At 46.8% G+C, this 19,772-nt stretch overlaps 1 protein-coding gene across 1 annotated transcript in view; it reads left to right on the forward strand.

Annotated features, from left to right (window-relative positions):
• NUP153 (nucleoporin 153) overlaps positions 1 to 19,772 on the forward strand; it is a 1,189,258-nt gene that overhangs the window by 735,799 nt on the left and 433,687 nt on the right. Inside the window, exon 16 of the mRNA XM_069613598.1 lies at positions 12,244 to 12,861. Coding sequence (XP_069469699.1) covers positions 12,244 to 12,861 — 618 coding nt within the window. The remainder of the gene's footprint in view (positions 1 to 12,243; positions 12,862 to 19,772) is intronic.

A 19,772-nucleotide genomic window follows, 5' to 3' on the forward strand; every position in this document is an offset into this window, starting at 1 on the left:
TGGAACTTACTTCAGGAGTGTCACCAGGAAGTCCCAGAACCTGTTACGATCACGCCTACTGGCGATTGTCTTGGAAGGGAAAAAGGTGACCCACAACATCCTAAAAAACACGTTGGATGCAGCAGAGACGGCGGGCAGACCCTGGCCCAGGGTACTCTTCTCAAAAGGCATGACTGGCTCAAGAAATCAGGGTTTAAGCCAGAAACACAGGCCTCCCCTATAAACAAACCAGTGGAGGGCACACATTTGTGGAAAAGCTGTGGATGATGCCTTAGACAGCGAAAAAGGAGCACAAGACTCTTAAAGATCTTAATCAAATCACTGCTAGACTTTATAAACAGCGGGGAAGTAACTATTGCCGTTCCTTTCGGGGCCAATCTTTTTCCCGTTCCCCACACAACCAGTATGGTGCAGGGGGCACACCGTGGCACTCCGGACAGGGAGCAGTTAGCACCAGCCGAGGGGTCAGCGAAGTGGCAAAGGTAGGGGTAGGAACTCCACCCCACGAGGCTCCCCGGCCTCCGCTCAGAAATGACTCGCCAGTCCGGGTCCCCTCCCATACCTTCCCGGTCGGGGGATGTTTAACATCTTTTCTTCACGCATGAGAGGGGGTCACTTTAGACCAGTCTGGGATTCTCGATCAATGAGAAAAAGTCCAGTCTAGACTCCAGCCAAGTCCAGCAGTTTATGCAGGCTCTCATTTGGACCAAAGACAGGCTTGTCATCCCCTCCAACGATAGGGTTCAAAACATGCTGTGCCAGATCCCTCACTATGTAGCCAATTTCGAGGTGACCGTACGCAAAGCCATGCGATTGTTAGGGATGATGGCCTCCTGCATTTATCTAGTCCCAGATGCACGTTTATGCATGCGCCCCATGCAAGAGTGGCTGTCGAACCAATGGTGTCAGGCCAGCGGTCAATGGGATGATCTAGTGGTTGTCTCGGCAGCCCTTGTTCTCTCTGCAGTGGTGGTCAAGGGAAAGCCTCTTGCAGGGGAAAACCTTCATCACCCCTGACTGCTTTACTAAAGCAAAAGATACACCAGTTAAGTCACGATGATCACGATGGTGGGCCCACCAACCCTGGTTCTCATCTGATGGCAATGTCAGTCTCCCCTGTGAGGAAGCTGCCATGCCCGTACAACATGCTGTCGGGGTGGGGGGGGGGGGGCGACACTTCATCTGTGCCTCTAAACGCTCAACTTTGCAGCCTGGCTCCTGAAGTCCTAGAATTCAGACACCTCCAACTCCCTCAAAGATGCATGGACATATTTGGAGAAGCACGAAGACTGAACACCAGGCATTGCTACTCCAGCAAATTAATACACTTTGTCATCTGGTGCAATGCCAAGAGCATCAATCCCATTGAATGCTCACCAACACATATTGTCCTGTACCTAACTCACCTAGATTCAGGCTTGATTTCCAATGAAGTCCACTTAGCTGCACTTTCAGCTTACACCACGTCCCAGAAGGGTTTGTGGTGGAAGATTCCAGTAATCAAGGCTTTTATGGAGGGGATTAAAAGACTTCATCCCCCCCTATTTCAATCCGGCTCCCGGATGGGACCTCAACGTTGTACTGACTAGACTAATGGGGCATCCTTTTTAATCTATGCATAAGGCTAGTTTTAAAGCACTTGCAAGACCGCCTTCCTGGTGGCAGTTACATCAATAAGGAGAGGTGGCGAACTACAGGCCTTTTCAGTTAGACCCATTTGTCATGATTCACAAATATAAGGTGATCCTGCACACTCACGTTTTGCTCCTAAATGTATTTCTAAATTCCATGTGAACCAATCAATGGAACTACCCACCTTTTTCCAGAACCCCACTAATGTGGCAGAAAGAAGCCTCCACACATTGATGTGAGGAGTATAGTAATCTTATCTGGAAAAGACAAAACCATTAAGGAAAACAAACCGGTTTTTCGTTTCTGTGGCAGCTGGCAGGGAAGGGGACCCTGTCTCTAAATCGGCGATTTCAAAGTGGATTGTAAACTGCATCGCGCTCTGCTACACTCTGCCAAGAGAGATCTGCCCTTCAAGCCTAGAGCACACTCTACTTGGGGCAATGGGGCTTCCATAGCATTCATTGCAAATGTTCCTCTTGAGTCCATTTGTAAAGCAGCAACCTGTGCACACCTTTACACAACACTACTGCCTGGATACTCCCTCTAGATCTGGTTCTCAGGTGGAACAAGCAGTGCTAAGACATCTCTTTCCTACTGTTCCTTCACACATCCCACCACCATCTCTGGGTACTGCTCGCTAGTCTATGCACGGCATGTGATTCTAAGAAGATTAACAAGCATCAGAAGACATGCATTACTTACCGTGATAGCATTTCTGATGATTGTATCTGCTTAGATTCACATGCGCCCACCCTTCCTCCACTCTTGGAGTAGAAGGAACATAATCTTACACCTTTCTCTCTGTACTCATGATAGTCGTAAGGCTCCCTCATGACAGAAAAAAACACAATTGGAGGGTCTTCGACGCGTGAGGGATTTTGGGTACACTACACGTCACGGATAGTGTTACAAGCACGCCCATGTCGGCCTCGAAAGAAAGATGCAATACTCCACAATTACCACTATCTGTCGGGAGTATATGCACAGCATGTGAATATAAGCAGATACAATCATCAAATTCTATTACGGTAAGTAATGCATGTCACATCAATTCCAGACCAGAAAGGGCATGAAACGGGCAAAAACCTTGTGGCACGGACATCTTTGGGTGCTGCTAGCCACCTTTTAGTAACCCATTGCAGTAAATGCAAAAGCGCACAAGTAAAAATTATAAAACCTGGAAGAAAAATGTCAGACTGCCACCAACTCATTTTAGGCGCTTTGTAAATGTAATCAAAAGATTCTAGCTAAAGTTATAAGGATATGTAGTATCCTACCTGCACTTCACAGTGATCAATTGTAACAATACATGAAATTAATTATAGTCGTACTGATAGTCTCATGGATTGATCATTGTCCCCATAAGATTGAGCAAAAGGTAGAGGGAAGTAAAGCAGAATGCTTTACTTACCGTCAAAGTCAGGTCAGGAGTCAAAAGGAAGCATAAAGAAAGGGTGTCCCAAGTCTATGGGGAGGAAGGTTGCAACAACAAAATTCCTAGGCACATTCAGGGGCATCCCAGAGAATTCAGACATCCAGCTCCTGCTATCACTCACTGGTAAGTAACCTCCTAACGTTGTAAACACTTGGTCAGATCACATGTCATGGTATTGACCCATCATGGTAATTTCGAGTTTGCATCCTATCAAACTCAAGGGCAACAAGTACTGGTGCCTGGGAGTTGTAATGGGTTTTTCGGAATGAGACTGGTGTGTGGCCCAGGGATAATGTTTTGGGGGGGGAAGAGGGGGCTTTTACCGAACTTTGAGTGTCTCTTAAACCTTTTGCTGGCTATTACGTTTTTTTTTTTATTTTCTTGTTGTGGTCCAAGTGGGCTCACAAGTGAGCAAATATAACTTTCTTCCTTAGTCACCTTCCTCAGATTTGCAGTAAGACGATATTCTCAGCCTCTGTTTCAAGGTCACTCTTCTGGAGGTATGGTTGCTTCTCTGAAAGGCTTTCAGGGTCTGATTAACCCCTACTGTTGCCACACCATATGGCTCTGCTAAAACGGAGGTAGCTCTCACAACTAACCTCTCCTCTCTTGTGATTCACTCCATCTCGGACACAGATTCATCTGATTATCAATTGAGGATTTCACTTGGTTACCCCTTGATGTTTCATGAGCGCCAATGTGATATTGATTGTTTCCCTGTTCGCTTGTTCCCCTTTTGTTTTCTCTTTCAGTAAGTGATAGCAGCTATATCGTATCAGTCGGTGCCTGTTGGTGATGTGGCCTAATTGGTATACGTGCTGCAGTGGCCTAGACTTTAAGTGTGGTACCTCTGACCTCAAAATAGCAGAATTGCTGTGCTGCACTAGGCTTTCTCCCTGCTGCCTGCTTGGTGGATTACTTCTGATTGGTTCATGAGCATCTGTGTTCAGTCCTCCAGTAGTGCAAAATGTGCTGCATCTGTGACCCAACAATCTAAAACAGCTGTAACATGAGCCCCAAACATGTCTCTGTAGAGGGGAATGGTCTTGCAACTCAATGGAACAGCTGTACTTGGTTTTTGTGGAAAACAGTTTTCCTCCCAAGAGTGATAGTTGTAGCATGAGAAGGTGTTATGCAATAGCTACTCCATGCTACAAAAGTCATGAGTTGCTAAAGCAGGCGATGGGTCTCTGTAGAATCACACACTCGCTTCCTCAGGTAGTGATTGCATAGCAGACGGTCATCCCTGGTCCGCAGAACCCAAAAGGAGCAGCACACAATGCGACTGCCTCAGCACGTCTACCTATGCACATGATCCTCATGAGTTAAACTGATTGCCTGAGTGCAAGGCCCTTTGGCATTGCTGCAATTGTCACTCGGTGTTCGCCAAGCAAAGGTTGAGGCATGGGCTTGTCTTGTTTTGTGGACTTTAGTGGTTGATTTAGGGCAGTGTTCCTCCCTGAGCCAGTAGATGCTGGCCCTGGGGGTGGAATAGGGGGGATTGGGGGGGGTGGGGGGGGGGAGTACCTGGCCACCCGGCTTAGTCACCTCCAGAGTTGTAGGACTGTCACACATGCCACTGAAGTGTTACAGGGCCTTTAACAACCCGGCATTCATGCAGAAAAGCTCAAGCAAGAGCCTCTAACATGCATTACCAAATACCTGCTTCCCAACCCCTGTGGTCAAAGGGGATCAATAGCTTATAATTACACTTCTGATGTTTATTAATCTGCTTGGAATCACATGCTGTGCATAGGTCCGACATCCAGTGGTCACTGCGGAGTATTGTATTTTGCTTTTCGTAGTCGAAAAGGGGACGTCGACAAGGCGTTTCTGTAACACTATCCCTATAGTGACGTGCGTTATACCCACAATCCCTCACGTGTCGAGGTCCCTCAGATTGTTTTTTTCCGCCCAGCTACTGGTCGCCTTTATGCAGAGCTCCTCGAGAGACATTGCCAAATAGTTTCTTCGACCTTTGGTCGTTTGTTATTAATATCAATAACGATAGATCCCTCCCTCTTCGCAGAGCCGTTTCTCCGCCGAGCAAGATCTTCGACGGAAGGACGAGCGGAGGAGATCCTTCGGCGCTGCCGAACACGTGGCCTGGCCTCGCCGGCCATACACAGTAGGGAGAGTGGGGCTTTGTGGTCTTTCTTTTCTTTAAGAATGCCTTTCTCGTTCCCCTCCCTCTCTTTCGAGGTCGTAGTCACACCTATTACCCTCAGCTATGGAGAGGACGCCATTTAGGTTTTGCCCGCTTTGCAAGGGTAAATATACCTGGAAAGATAAGCATAAGCGGTGCAACCGTTGCTTACCCCTCGATCACCAGGAGGACAGCTGTGCAGCCTGTAAATTACTAAAGCCCAAAACTCTAAAGGACCGCAGGGTCAAAAGGTGGGCGGCCTATGCCATGTCTAGGCCTGACTCCTCGCCCGCTGCCGCCACCGAGTGTGACGAGGACAGTGACTACACGGCCCCCGTAACGGAGGCTGTAGACGTCTCAAAGGAGCGCTCTCGCTCCTCGTCCGTCCCCGGCCCAGTCAAGCCCGGCTCACGCCCAGCTTATGGGGATGAACACCCCGGCGACAAGGACGCACACAGAAAAACAACAAAGCACATACCCCCAGGCACACATTCGTCGAAGACTGCCTTAGCGCCAACGGGAACGCCAGGCCCACCGACGTCTTCCACCGACCATACGGGTCGTCAGCCCTTCCCGCCACCGCTTCCGCGACAGGCGACTGGGCACTCTAAAAATAAGGGCGCTAACACCAAAATTTCCGGCGACACGCATCGCAAGAGCGCTCACGTTGCCAACAAGGACTCGACCAAGGACTCGACGAGCAAAGGCTCGACGCTCCATAGCGCGACGGCGACCGATCCCTAGGAAGAGAGCATGATCGCCGAAAGCCTCGCGCGCATAGCATCTAAGGACGGCCAAAGATGTACGGCGAGTGAAACGCCGAAAACCGCGCACAAGGCTAAAGATACGCCGAAGGCGCCGGAAAACAGATCAGGTCAGTTCCCGACGCCGTCGGAAGGCCCTAGCCAGCAAGAAGGCTACTCAGAAGGCGAAGGGCCTCTTTCTTCGACGTTATGGGACAGAACCAGACAATTACAGGAGGAAGAAACCCCCTTTTCTTTCCCAGACCGTCCTGGCCGACCTCAGTGGACCTTTGAAAGGTTCCAGACCTGTATGGACAAACTAGATAGGTTCATGTCCATCCCAGAAGACAGGGCACCCAAGAGACCAAGGGAGGCACCCCTTGAGAGTCCAAGGGCTAAATACCAGAGGTTTTATAGCCCCATACAGGAGGACATAAACTCTTACAATCCCACTGAGGAAGACACGTTCTTCCAAGAGGAAGATGAGTTCACCTATGTTGAAGACCAACAAGAAGAGGAAGGTTTTCACGAGGAAACTAACCTATGTGAGGAAGGATTCCAGGAAGACTCAGGCGAGGGCGACCAAAATCCCTGCCAGTCACCGGCTAGGTCGACTGACACAGGCAGTGGCAGTATAGTCATCAGGTCTACTGAAACTACACCAGTCAGGAACCCTTCGCCGGTCGATGATCAACCCACCTTCAATGCACTGCTGAAGAAGGCAGCAGCACATTTCGAAATCGAAACTGGAGACGTCACCCCAGACACCGATTTTGTGGAGAGGATTATCAAAGAAAACCCCCCCACTAGCCAGGTTATACCTATCCTCGCCTCAGTTAAGAGACGCATTACACCTTCTCTTTCCACTCCTGCATTGGTGAGAGGGGTCAATCCGAGAATTGAGAAACTGTTCTCTCCCTCTCAATCAGACCCATTATACATTAAGGGTCACTCAATCCCAGACTCCCTGGTCGTGACCAACACCAGAAGAAGGGCAGGAGTCCCACTATCTACTAGCGAGGCGCCCCCAGATAAAGAGGGGAAGAAGCTGTATGCCCTAGCCAAGAGAATCACCACCTCTGCAGCATTCTCTACCAGAATCGCCAACAATAATACCCTATTGGCAAGCTACGCCGATGCACAATGGGCTAAGCTCAGACAGGAAATCGAAGAAGTCCCGGAACCCCTAAGGACTCGTTTACTGGCTACAGTTGACGAGGGCTCTCTGGTCAATCAAAGCATCGTCACGAATACCCTCGATGCAGCAGAGACGGCTGGCCGCACTTTGGTACAAGGAATTTTACTGAAGCGTCACGTCTGGCTTCGCAATTCCGGATTTAAGGCGGAAACACAAGCATCCCTTATTAATAAGCCCATAGAGGAATCCAACCTCTTTGGGAGAGCAGTGGATGACGCGCTGGAGAACGCAAAGAAAGAATTTGATACTATAAAGACCTTAGACCAAATTTCTAAGCCCCCTAATAGGCGGGGATTTGGTAATAAGCGCTTTTTTCGTGGACAACGCCAGCAACAAAACCAACAGTACTCTGCCAGCAACTACCAGAGTAATAGCGGCCAGTACAATCAGAGGGATCAACGTCGTGGCAAGGGAAGAGGCCGTGTTTCCACCCCCAGAGGCTCCCAAGCCAACAACACCACCAAGTGATGCGAAGATTCGCGTCCCCTCCCATGCAATGCCGGTCGGGGGCCGGTTAACATCCTTTCTTCCAGCATGGGAGGGAATAACATCAGACCGCTGGGTACTTTCCACCGTAGCCCGCGGCTACTGTATAGAGTTCAACAGTTCCCCAACATACAGACCCCCGAGGGGACGCCGCATGACACCAGAACACCTCGCCATCCTTCTCCAAGAATTGGATCAACTGCTGGAAAAAGGAGCCATAGAGGTCGTGCCTCTATCTCAGGTAATGGAAGGTATTTATTCAGTGTACTTCCTTGTACCCAAAAAGGATCTAACCATGCGCCCTGTATTAGATCTGCGCCCAGCGAACAAGTTTGTCAAACCCCAGAAGTTTCGTATGGTGACCTTACAGGAAGTAATCCCACTGCTATCACAGGGAGATTACATGACAACACTAGACATGAAAGATGCATACTTTCATATTTTAATGTTGCCAGCGCACAGAAAATACCTCAGGTTCATGATAGAGGACAAACACTACCAGTTCAGAGTGCTACCCTTCGGCATAGCATCTGCACCAAGGGTATTCACAAATGTAGTGGCAGCGGCCCACCTGTGCAGGTTATCCATCCCAGTATACCCTTACCTCGACTGGCTCATAACAGGGGATTCTTACGAGACATGCTTCTCAAACACCCAAAAGACTGTAGACCTTTTGTTCCAACTGGGCTTCTCCGTCAACGAGAAGAAGTCCAGCTTAGACCCCAGCCAAGTCAAACAATTCCTAGGGGCTCTAATTCGAACAAAGGACGGCCTCGTCTTCCCCTCAAATGAGAGGGTCCAAAACATGCTGTTTCAGATCCCCCAATATGTGGCAGGTCGAGAGGTGACGGTGCGCAAAGCGATGCGTTTGCTAGGTATGATGGCGTTGTGTATTTATTTGGTACCTCACGCGCGCCTGCGCCCAATGCAAGAGTGGCTCAACAGCCAGTGGTGTCAGGCCAGCGGACAATGGGACGATCTAGTGGTGGTCTCGCAGGCCTTGGTTCTCTCGCTACGGTGGTGGACAAAGGAAAACCTGATAATAGGGAAACCCTTTGCCACACCCACAGTGGAGGCCACTCTAACCACGGACGCATCCCTCACAGGATGGGGGGGGGCTCACCTATCCCATCAGACTGCTCACGGAGTCTGGACTCCGAACGTAGAATCCAAGCATATAAACCTTCTGGAGCTACTAGCGGTGTTCAAAGCACTAAAAGCCTTCCAGGAACACCTTCAAGGGAAGACAGTGATGGTCCTTACTGACCTCACCACAGCCATGTACTACATCAACAAGCAGGGGGGAACCCACTCTCCAGGACTGTCCAAGCTGTCCCAGAATATATGGAAGTGGGCTTTCAAACACAACATGTTCCTACTGTCACAACACGTACCAGGGGAACTCAATCTGCTAGCAGACGAACTCAGCAGAGACTTCCCCCTGCCCGAAGAGTACGAATGGCAATTGCACGAAGACATAGTCTTAGACGTCTTCACGCAATGGGGATTCCCGGAAATAGACCTGTTCGCAACACTGGAGAACTCACAATGCCAAAGTTACGCCTCCAGGTACCCCCAAAACCAGTCCAAGGGGAACGGTCTGTCGATTCAATGGTCAGGGAAATTTGTTTACGCCTTTCCCCCCCGACTCCCCTCCTCAACAAGGTGGTGCACAAGATGCACCAGGAACAGGTTACCATGATACTAGTGGCCCCGGCAGCCATGGTTCGCTCACTTGATGGAGATGTCCCTATCTCCCCCAGTGAGACTTCCCTGCCCGTACAACATGCTGTCACAGGACAAGGGCAGGACACTGCATCCATGCCCTCAGACCATGAACTTAGCAGCCTGGCTCCTGAGATCATAGAATTTGGACATCTACAACTCCCGCAGAGATGTATGGACATCCTCAGGGAAGCCAGAAAACCTAATACTCGCCACTGCTATTCTAGCAAGTGGAAAATATTTGTCATCTGGTGTAGAGGTAAGAGCATCAAACCGGTTGACTGCTCTCCCACAAACATTGTTCTGTACCTGACCCATTTACTGGATTCTGGTCTAGTGTTCAATTCCATTAAAGTCCACCTAGCGGCACTTTCTGCATACACCACTTCCCAACTTAGTGTTGTGGTGGAAGATACCAGTTATCAAAGCCTTCATGGAGGGGGTTAAGAGAATACACCCTCAGATAGCTAACCCAGCTCCCGGATGGGACTTAAATGTGGTACTTTCTACACTCATGGGCCCTCCCTTTGAACCCATGCACAAAGCAACTCTTAAGACTGCTTTCCTAATAGCTATCACCTCCATTAGGAGAGTAAGTGAACTACAGGCTCTTTCTGTTCTAGACCCCTTCGTAACAGTTCACAAGGATAAGGTGGTTCTACGCACACACCCAAGGTTTGCACCAAAATTAATCTCGAAGTTTCATGTAAACCAGTCAATGGTACTACCAACGTTCTTTCAAAATCCTTCCAGCTTGGGAGAAAAAAGTCTGCATACACTAGATGTACGCAGAGCTGTCATGTTCTACATGGAAAGAACTAGACCTCTGAGAAAGACTAATCAGTTCTTTGTCTCGGTGGCAGCAGGAAGAGAAGGAGATGCTATGTCCACTATATCTAGATGGATTGTTCAATGCATCACTCTCTGTTACACTCTTGCGAAGAGAGAACTACCCTTAAAGCCAAGAGCACATTCCACTCGAGGCACTGGGGCTTCCATAGCGTTCATTGCAAATGTTCCCCTTAAGTCCATCAGCAAAGCGGCTGCCTGGAGTTCTGTGCACACCTTTACAAAACACTACTGTCTAGATGCACACTCTAGATCTGACTCCCAGGTCGGACAGGCAGTATTAAGACATCTTTTCTCTACTGTTCCTTCTCATAACCCACCGCCAACTCTGGGTACTGCTCGCTAGTCTATGCACAGCATGTGATTCTAAACAGATTAACAAACATCAGAAGACAATGCATTACTTACCGTAAAAGCATTTCTGATGGTTGTATCTGCTTAGATTCACATGCGCCCACCCTTCCTCCCCGCTCGGATGGAAGGAACATCTCTTTTCTGTACTCACTCACATATAGAAGGCTCCCTCAGGGCAGAAAAAATACAAACAGAGGGACCTCGACGCGTGAGGGATTGTGGGTACAACGCACATCACTATAGGGATAGTGTTACAGACACGCCTTGTCGACGTCCCCTTTTCAACTACGAAAAACAAAATGCAATACTCCGCAGTGACCACTGGATGTCGGACCTATGCACCGCATCTGAATCTAAGCAGATACAACCATCAGAAATGCTTTTACGGTAAGTAATGCATTGTCTTCCTGTGCATTCTGTACTATGCAAATGTTCAACGGGCAGCGTGAAGAGAAAATCACGGCTCCGCTTCTGGAGCCAGACCACCAGGGAACATGCAGTGTCCAAATCCAAGATGATGGATGCAGCTCTTCAATCCAGGCCACTTAGCCCCCACACTTGCCTTGCTGCTCTGAGTTGGATTAGTTTGAATCGTTTATTAAAAAGGAACCAACACGCTACCAAAGTAAGTTCAAACCAACACACTGGATGAAATACTGAAATGAATCCCGACTCTGGGTATGGGAGCAGAAGGATATAAGATCATAAGGGAGGACACAAGGTGTGCGGATGTTTGGAGTACGTTGGGATGGAGATCTGAGTGAGTTGAACATTTGGGAGAGCGGGGAGAAGGAGATTAGCAGAGGTGAGGAGGGGTAGCAGGTGTTGGTGGGATGAGGTGGCGGGGGCAGGTGGTGGCACAAGTGACTATGGTTAATGCTTTAGTTCATGTTTGCCTTACTGAACAGGAGCCAAACAAGTCAAAGTATAAGACTGCATGGAAACTCCTCCCTGAAGTGGACCCTCTGTTTAGAAAAGGGTCCCTCATGAAATGTATGCACTTTGATGAAGTTGCACCACTTGCTCCCACCCTCCCCGCCCCCTTTACCTATACTTTGTCAGCTTTCATATCAAATAACACTGCACTTTGATAACTTGATCAAACAAACGGAATTGAGTATGATGGTTCTTTTGGGGATACCATGTCATGTGCTCTGGGAAAATGCAGTTCTGTAAGTGGCTAGCTGTATCATCTTTGAAAACCAGCAGGTTCTTGACTCCCTCATCTAAATGTGTCTTGCAGCATTCTGGATGTTTAAAATGTAACTGATCCAAAGTTTTAAGCAGAAAGCTTTCAAAATGCTCCACTAGTCTCCTTGTTATCCCCTATTGTGATGCTTTCTCTCGTGACCTTATATCTAACCCCAACCGCGTCATCCCTTCCTTTCATCCAAGGACATCCACATACATTGCATTTCTTATTGTTGCTAAACTGGCACATCTCCCAATCAGGTTAGCCTCTACTCACTAGTTTATGAACTGTCTAATTGAAGTGCTGAACTGAATGCATTTGTCACTGTCCTAAGATTGGTCTTACTGAAGTATGTGAACATTTGTATAAATAATTAGACCAGGGAGAAGTGATTATGCCGAAAGGCAATAGCTTATGTTCAAATGTTTTATAGCACTTTGCAGACTCTAATTAATGTTTTCTACTTCTTTGGGTTTGATTTAGGCTTTGCGTCTCCCAAGACATCCATTGCGTCTTCTGCATGCCCTGTGACAAATACTTCATATCTGACAAGACCTGCAATAGGCAGCTTTGCTGCTAGGGAAGTGGCATTTGGTGAGATTTCTAAACCGGATATTACACTGTGGAAGTGTGACTCATGCCATGTACAGAACACGACTACAGAAAATAAATGCAAAGCTTGCTCAACTGCTAAAAGGCCCTTTGTGGATATTGCCAAGCAAACTGTGATCTCGACTTCCAGCAGCAATACAACATCCACACCAGTTATAACCTCTGACTTTGGGGACAAATTTAAACCAATAGCTGGATCTTGGGATTGCGATACCTGTTTGGTACAGAACAAACCAGAAGCAACAAAGTGTGTGGCTTGCGAAACACCGAAACCTGGGACTGGTGTGAAGCCTGCTCTGACATTGCCAACCAACACCACAAGTACATCGGCAGTCTCTGCTTTGCCTATAAACTTTCCTCCAGTCACAGCCCCTCTTGGGTTCGGAGACAAATTCAAAAGACCTCAGGGCTCTTGGGACTGTACAGTGTGCCTTGTGCAGAATAAGGCTGAAGATATCAAGTGCATTTCCTGTCTTTCACTGAGGCCAGGTAAACCTTTTCATTGTTGCTGGTTTTTCTTTTGCCGGGAATTTGGCCATTTTATTTATTTTTTCCTTTGGATGCATGCACGTTCGACTTGCAGTTCACTTGTCTTCTTAAAACAGCAGACCTAAACATACCTATTTAATGTAATAAAGCAGCCCTTGATGAGTACTTTTTTGCCAAGTCCAGAAAACAAATTAGTCATTATTTGACATTCTCAATATTTGCCATATAAAAGATAAAGGTAGTAACTTAAATGCAAATATTAATTTCCATACATGCAGAATTCATTCAGGTTTAGCCACAAAGTAGTTTTGGTAAGAATTGGACACTGAGCATTGCAATATCTGACATCTATTTCTTCACCTCCTTGTCTTATCAAATGTAGAATCAGTATCCGTAGTAACAAAACAACACTGTAACATCCTTTAAAGTGAATTAGTTGAAAGCATGTCACTGTACAACTACCAATCAAGCTTTCTTTACAAGAGTAGTCATTGTATTTGTCATCTGTGGTGCCAGCATTTGTATTTCTCCCAATATTGGTAGTTGATCAAAGTAAAAGCGGAGTGCAAGATGCAGCGAGCTTCACAATGCCCTGCCGCCATTATATTAATGCAATAGTCACCTAATTCTAATAACTATTTGCATGAAGTGTAATGCTTTTATTTCCATGTTTGCACAGACTACGGTCTTCCAAAGGGCCTTCCATCCCACTGCGCTTCGAAACGATAACTGCAATAAGTGCCATACAAAATACCAAATAAACCTTCAGACCAACTCGCCAAAGACGGCCTCCACAGGGCTAGCTGTGAGAGCATCAACTCTAATTGAGCCACAACTGTTAGTGGAATCTCCCTGAAGTCCTACTGGTAGTAAGACTTTAGTATGCTATCCCAGTGGTTTGTAGATATCCATCTCTTAGTATCACTCTGTACTAGCTCAGGACCTTGGTAGTGTAGCAGAGCAGTCAGGCTCATCTTAAGAGGAAGATATGAGCTGTAGGTTAGTACACTGAATCTTAGCTAGACACGCACAACAAAGAAGCACTTGCACACAGATTTATATTAAGGTATATATTTATTACATTTACACCGGATTCACTTTAAATACTTCAGACTTTTATGATAGAACACTTAGGAATACTAATTAATACAATTCAAAGGGCACTTTCGCTTTTCTGTTTGTTTGCGGTTGCATTTGTAGCAACATTAGAAAGGTAAGACAGTGTTATAATATCGGTTATTGCGCCCTCATGCGGTTCTCAACGGGTCATACGGTAATGCATTTTACTCTGCAAACACATATAGAAAAGTCACTTAAAGGGAGGAGAATAAGTGGTTAGCGCAACATGTGATATGTTCAAGGTTCTTGAGATGGTGTCTTCGCTTGGCAAGTGTTTTAAGTCCAAAAACACAACCTTAGCTAAAGGCAGTTCGGAGAGGGCTTGACGTCTTGACAAACCTTGAAATACAGAGTTCCTGTGTATTTCTTAGTGTCTAAAGTTATTGAAGCAGCAAGTTAGCAACTAACAAAGGAGACCTTAAAACGGGCTCGAAGGGGACACGAGCAGTAGCTTGGGTCAGAGGTAAGAGAGGGTTGCCCTGGACGCCTCCATGTGCACTCCAACGGTCTGGAGCGACTTCTTGGAATCAGGTAAGCAATACCTTTTTCCCCACAATACCTTAGGTTTGAAGAAAGTGTTTGTGCTAGTTTCTCTGCGATTGTACAGCTCTGGGCCTGACCTTCCAATTACTTGGTCTGATGACGAAAGGCAGGACAATGGATGGTGTGTCTCAGCAGCAGTCTGGAGGGGAGGACCTGTAGCACGACTACCAACAACTTCTTGGTTCACTCTGCGGTTTTGGTGCCTTTGCAGCAGCACCAGCTAAGGACATGGATCGCCCATCAATCTTCTTTGCTTCCTGCAGACCCACACTCTGGTGAGGGGTCTGGGTTAGTTGGATTGGATCTCTGGAGTGTCCTTACGGGTTCAGCAAAGATTTGGATGTATTCAGCCTTTCCACGATGATGCCCTCGAAATGGGAAGCAGGTCTCCAGGTATAGGGGTTCCGCAGCTCTGGGATGCTCCTTGGACCTTGGGAGATGGTTTGTTTCAAAGTTAGTCTTGGGACTGGTTGTTCCCACCAGCCAAAAAGGAGTCGTCCTCTTCGGAACTCCTCTGTCACATAGAAAACGGGGTCAGGACAGCAGCGATCGCTTCATGGTATAAGGGTCTGCAGGCGTCTCTGGTCGTCTTCAGTTACTTCTGTTTCCTGTGGTCGGCTTGCTTTAGACTCCAGAAGCCTCACCTTTTTATACAGTTCCAGCACACTCCTCTGCAATCTCCCTCAGCATTTTCCAGAAAGGGGCGTTTGACTGTCCAATCAGGGCAGTCGGGCCCCCCTGTGTGAGCTGGACCTATTCAGGCACTCTGTCAGACAAAGGACTGGGGGCTGGAAGATTCCTCCCTCACTTCCTGCCCAGACACACTGGAGCCTAGGCGGGGGATACCTACTGGTTCCCGCCAAAGACAGGGACACAGACACACGCACAGACGCACACACTTTTAATTTTAGAATGGCTAACCAAGAACAACCACGCTAGTAAAGGTGAAAAAAGAAGGGAGGACCCAAGTTGATACCTGGGTGCACCTATTGTGCACTACCCAGTCTATGGACATAGCCTGTGGTATAAAAACGACACAATAGTTGGTATAACGCGTCCACTGCCACCAGCCATAGCTAGGCGATTGTCAATGCAACTAAAAAGTCACAGGAGCAGAGAGAAGGCAGATACTAGGTATCCCTTTGGCACCCCACTGAAGGTGGTATGTGCGCCAATCTCTCGGACTATAGTTTTGGAAGATACACTAAGTATCTCTGTTTCCTTAAGAACTATAGTTTACTCAAGGATATATAAAAAGAATCTTAAAGGGGAACTCTAGGGGTTCCCAGCAACACTTCCCATAAGCAGCTGTGTGCTGCAGTTGTAAAATTACAGATGCCTTTAAGAGCTATCGAGCAGACAGACTCCATAGGACATGTAGAATACAAAGAATAGAGTTCCAAAAGACAGCCCACGAGAATGAATGAGTGGAAAAAGGCTCCACTCATTCAGGATTAAAAGACAAAGGTCCAGTGGTCCGGCAGAAAATGCAGGCGCTCTCCCTAGGAGAGGGGATGAAGCATACAAATGATCTCCCGAACAACTCTCATAAGGTTACTTTCGGCTACTAATGCAATTAAAATCAGATGCACCGTTGTTGGAAATAAAATAAATTACAGCTGACACCACAAAACCACATTAGGGTGCGACCAAAATGGAGTTTTTAAAAATCACTGCTATCTATCCTAGGAGCAAGATGGGTGACCATATACTAAAGGATTGCAGTGCTGAACACATTCAGAGATCCTAAAAGAAATCGAAGGGGAGGTAGGGCGGGCGCAAAATGTTTGTCACAAAAAGGGGAGAGCAGAACTCTCAAAAATTGAATTCTATCCCAATAAGCAGAAGGAGCAGGGACACTTTCACAGACAAAGGATGGGAAGTAGGGAGTGTTTTAGCGGGTGTGGTGAAGTAGAACTTGTTTTTGTTCCATGAGTTGGGGCAATTGATTCAAATTGAAGTGTGAAGCGGGTGTTGTTGCATGATCAGGTTGCTGAAAGGAACATGAAAGTGCTAGGTAGTGAAGAACCTAGTTAAGTGCTTTGTGGCAGTAGTTTAGTCAGGGCTTTAATGAGGATTTGAATTATTTTGCTCCCTATTGAAGCTGGAAATAAAGATTTTTTGTTAGGGAGTAAAAAGTGGATTTCTTTTGAATAACTTCAGCTTTAAAATAAGATTTATTTTTAAAGGTAACACCACATACTTAAATGTCACATTGTAAATACTGTGATGTAAGAACATAAATGGCAGGTCATAAACAGGGTAATTGAATTAATTTCCCTGATAGGAGAAAAAGAGCAATTTAAAAAAACCTTGCAATGTATTTTTAAAAACTAACGGAAGCGATGCAAATGTCCGGTTGTTACCATTGACATAACAGAACATTTGAGGTACGGTAGTTTGCTCCATGTTTTCATAATAATAAAATTTGTCAGTGACATGTTTGTGGCTGGATTTAGGGGGCTAAGGGCATGGGTTTTTGCCTCTGCACCATGTCTAACCTCCGCATATCCCCATTCGCCTGTTTTAACACGAATGTTTGGAATGGATACTTTCACTTCTTGATCTGATTTGCAGAGATTTTCTTAATTGAAATATTATTGGTAATATTTTCTACTTTATTCTGACTTTCATTATTACTGATTACACTACTTTAAGATTGTTTATTTTCACTTTTTTACAAGTGTTTTCATGTGATATTTTATCATAAAACCACTATTTTAGGGATATTATAATTTGCCTTTTAACCTTAAGTGATGACTGCAGCAGATTTCTTTGTTCACAGGAAACTAGGGAATGTGGAGGTTCTCCTGATAAATGTATGTGCCCAACGTGGATGACTGAGTTTTGATTTACTATTTCAGAAATGTGCGGAGTATCCTACTGCCTCAATCATTTGCAGTGGGCACTTTAATACTATATTAGACACACACTTGTACCGCACCTCAACACCTAGGCTGGTTACTGGTGCTGCTCGAACAATACTCACACATATGAAAGACTTGGGGACGAGGGATTTGTGGCAAGCTCTTAATACCCAGCGCGCATATACATCTTACTCATTGGTGCACGACATGCACTCACGCATTGATCTATGGCTAGTATCACACAGATTACTAAACCGGGTGGTTGACTGTCAGATGCTACCTCAAACCTTATCTGACCATGCCCCGATAAGGATATCTCTGAACATCCTGGGGAACACTGCACCCAGGCCGCAATGGTGTTTTTAAATCTGTCTCAGTAGAAGACCCAGCCTTCTGACTAAATTTAATGCTTCACATCGGCAGCTATTTCGACACTAATGAAGGGTCAGTGAGCATGAATGCTGTATTGTGGTAAGCGTTCAAGGCATACTTTAGGGGCATTGCTATGTCCCCATAGTTTGCTGCAGGATATCGGAAGGGAATTAGCGAGGATTGAGACGTGGCACAGCTCCAAAGCAGATACTCCACCGACCCATCCCACCAGATTATTCATGTCAAGGCAACCCTAGACAAATAGAGTAGCTGCCGATAGGGAGCTGTGGTACTTGGATAAACTTGCAGCGGCACGCCGATATGGGGAACAGGACAGACCTGGAGATTGCTTGCGCAGATGGCTCGTGGCGACAGGGATAGCTCCGCCATCCCTTGTGTAGCTCGCATGCCGTGTTGTCAGATTTCTATAGAGATTTGTACTCCCCTGCCCCCTCTCTCCCCCCCGACTCCCCCCTCTCACCCAAGTGTTGCCACAGAATCAGAAATAGATGAATATCCAATGCAAATGCCTACGACACTTCTAGCCGCACTGGAAGCACCGATAAATCTGGACAAAATAAAGACAGCCATCTGCGACCTTCCGAGTGGGAAGGCCCCAGGGTCAGACGGACTGGGGGCTGAATGCTACAAGGAATTTGCAGACGTGCTCTCGGTCCGACTGTTGTCGGTATGGGCTGAGGCATTGGAGATAGGGACTCTGAGAGTCCATGCGTGAAGCAATAATAATTTTACTACTCAAACCCGGTAAACCACCCGACGACTGCGGGTCATACCGACCGATCTCTAATAAACACGGATGCAAAAGTGTTTGCAATCCAGATTGAACCCACTAATCTCATTTATGGTACACGAGGACCAAGCTGGATTTATATTTGGAAGGTCGACAGCGTCTAATATACGCTGGATGTACAATTCGGTGGCCCAGATACTGCAGAATGTTCAAGGGGTGGCCATCTCATTAGACATGCAGAAAACATTTGACACGGTATACTGGCCCTTCTTGTTTAGGATATTAGACTATGGGTTTGGGCCGCATTTTCTGAAATGGGTGTGACCTTTGTGTACACAGCCATATGCCAGAGTGTATGCAAATGGAGTGATCTCGCTTATGTTTGTATTGGTCGGTGGAATAGACAGGGGTCCCCATGGTCGCCCCTGCTGTTCGCCCTAGTAATAGAACCATTGGCGGACCTCATGCGAGCTAGTCATGAAAGTGCACAGATCGCTATTGCCGGGCGTGTGGAGCTCCTAACGTTAAACGCTGACAACATAATGATGTATATTGGCGACCTGGAGAAGCATTTGCAAAAGATACTGTGGTCCACAAACTCGGGAAGTATCCCGGCTGGACTTGAATCACACATTCACTGACACTGGTCTTAAATATACATGCTAACGAAACGGGGGTGTTTGAATAGTAGACCGATTGTTTCACTTTAAGATCTTAAACAGAACATACCTCTTCCTAGCCCGCCTCAAGAACATTTTCTCTTCGGAGGGGAGACCACATGCAGCACCTTGGAAGCTGGCATTTTACATATGTTGTGGTGATGTCCGGCACTGTCTCGGTATTGGGATGCAATATGTCGAACAATAGAGGACGTTGTGGGCCAGCCCCTATTATGGGAACCTTCAGTATGTCTGTTAGGATATGTTAAGAAGCTGAACCCCATTAAACGCAAGTTTGTCAAAATTGGCTTTGTATTGGCAAAAAGAGCTATCCTCATGTGTTGGACCTGGAGGGTGGCCCCCACGCATGCTAATTGGTTAAATATTGATATTTGATTTGTATTGCGCTCATACACATGTTTCAGAGTGTGACGAGGCAAGGGAGGGGAACAAGGGAGAACAAAAACAACAATCTTACTAGGCCCAGTGGAATTGAGAACGCGCAAGTGCATGGGAGAGGGAAAGGGGAAAGTGCATGGGAGGGGGGAAGAAGTGGAAAGTGCTGGCAAAGGAATACAGATAAATAATAAAAAGCAACAC

The sequence above is a fragment of the Ambystoma mexicanum genome, chromosome 5p (genome assembly GCF_040938575.1).
Source record: "Ambystoma mexicanum isolate Mex_15411 chromosome 5p, UKY_AmexF1_1, whole genome shotgun sequence".
NCBI lineage: Eukaryota > Metazoa > Chordata > Amphibia > Caudata > Ambystomatidae > Ambystoma > Ambystoma mexicanum.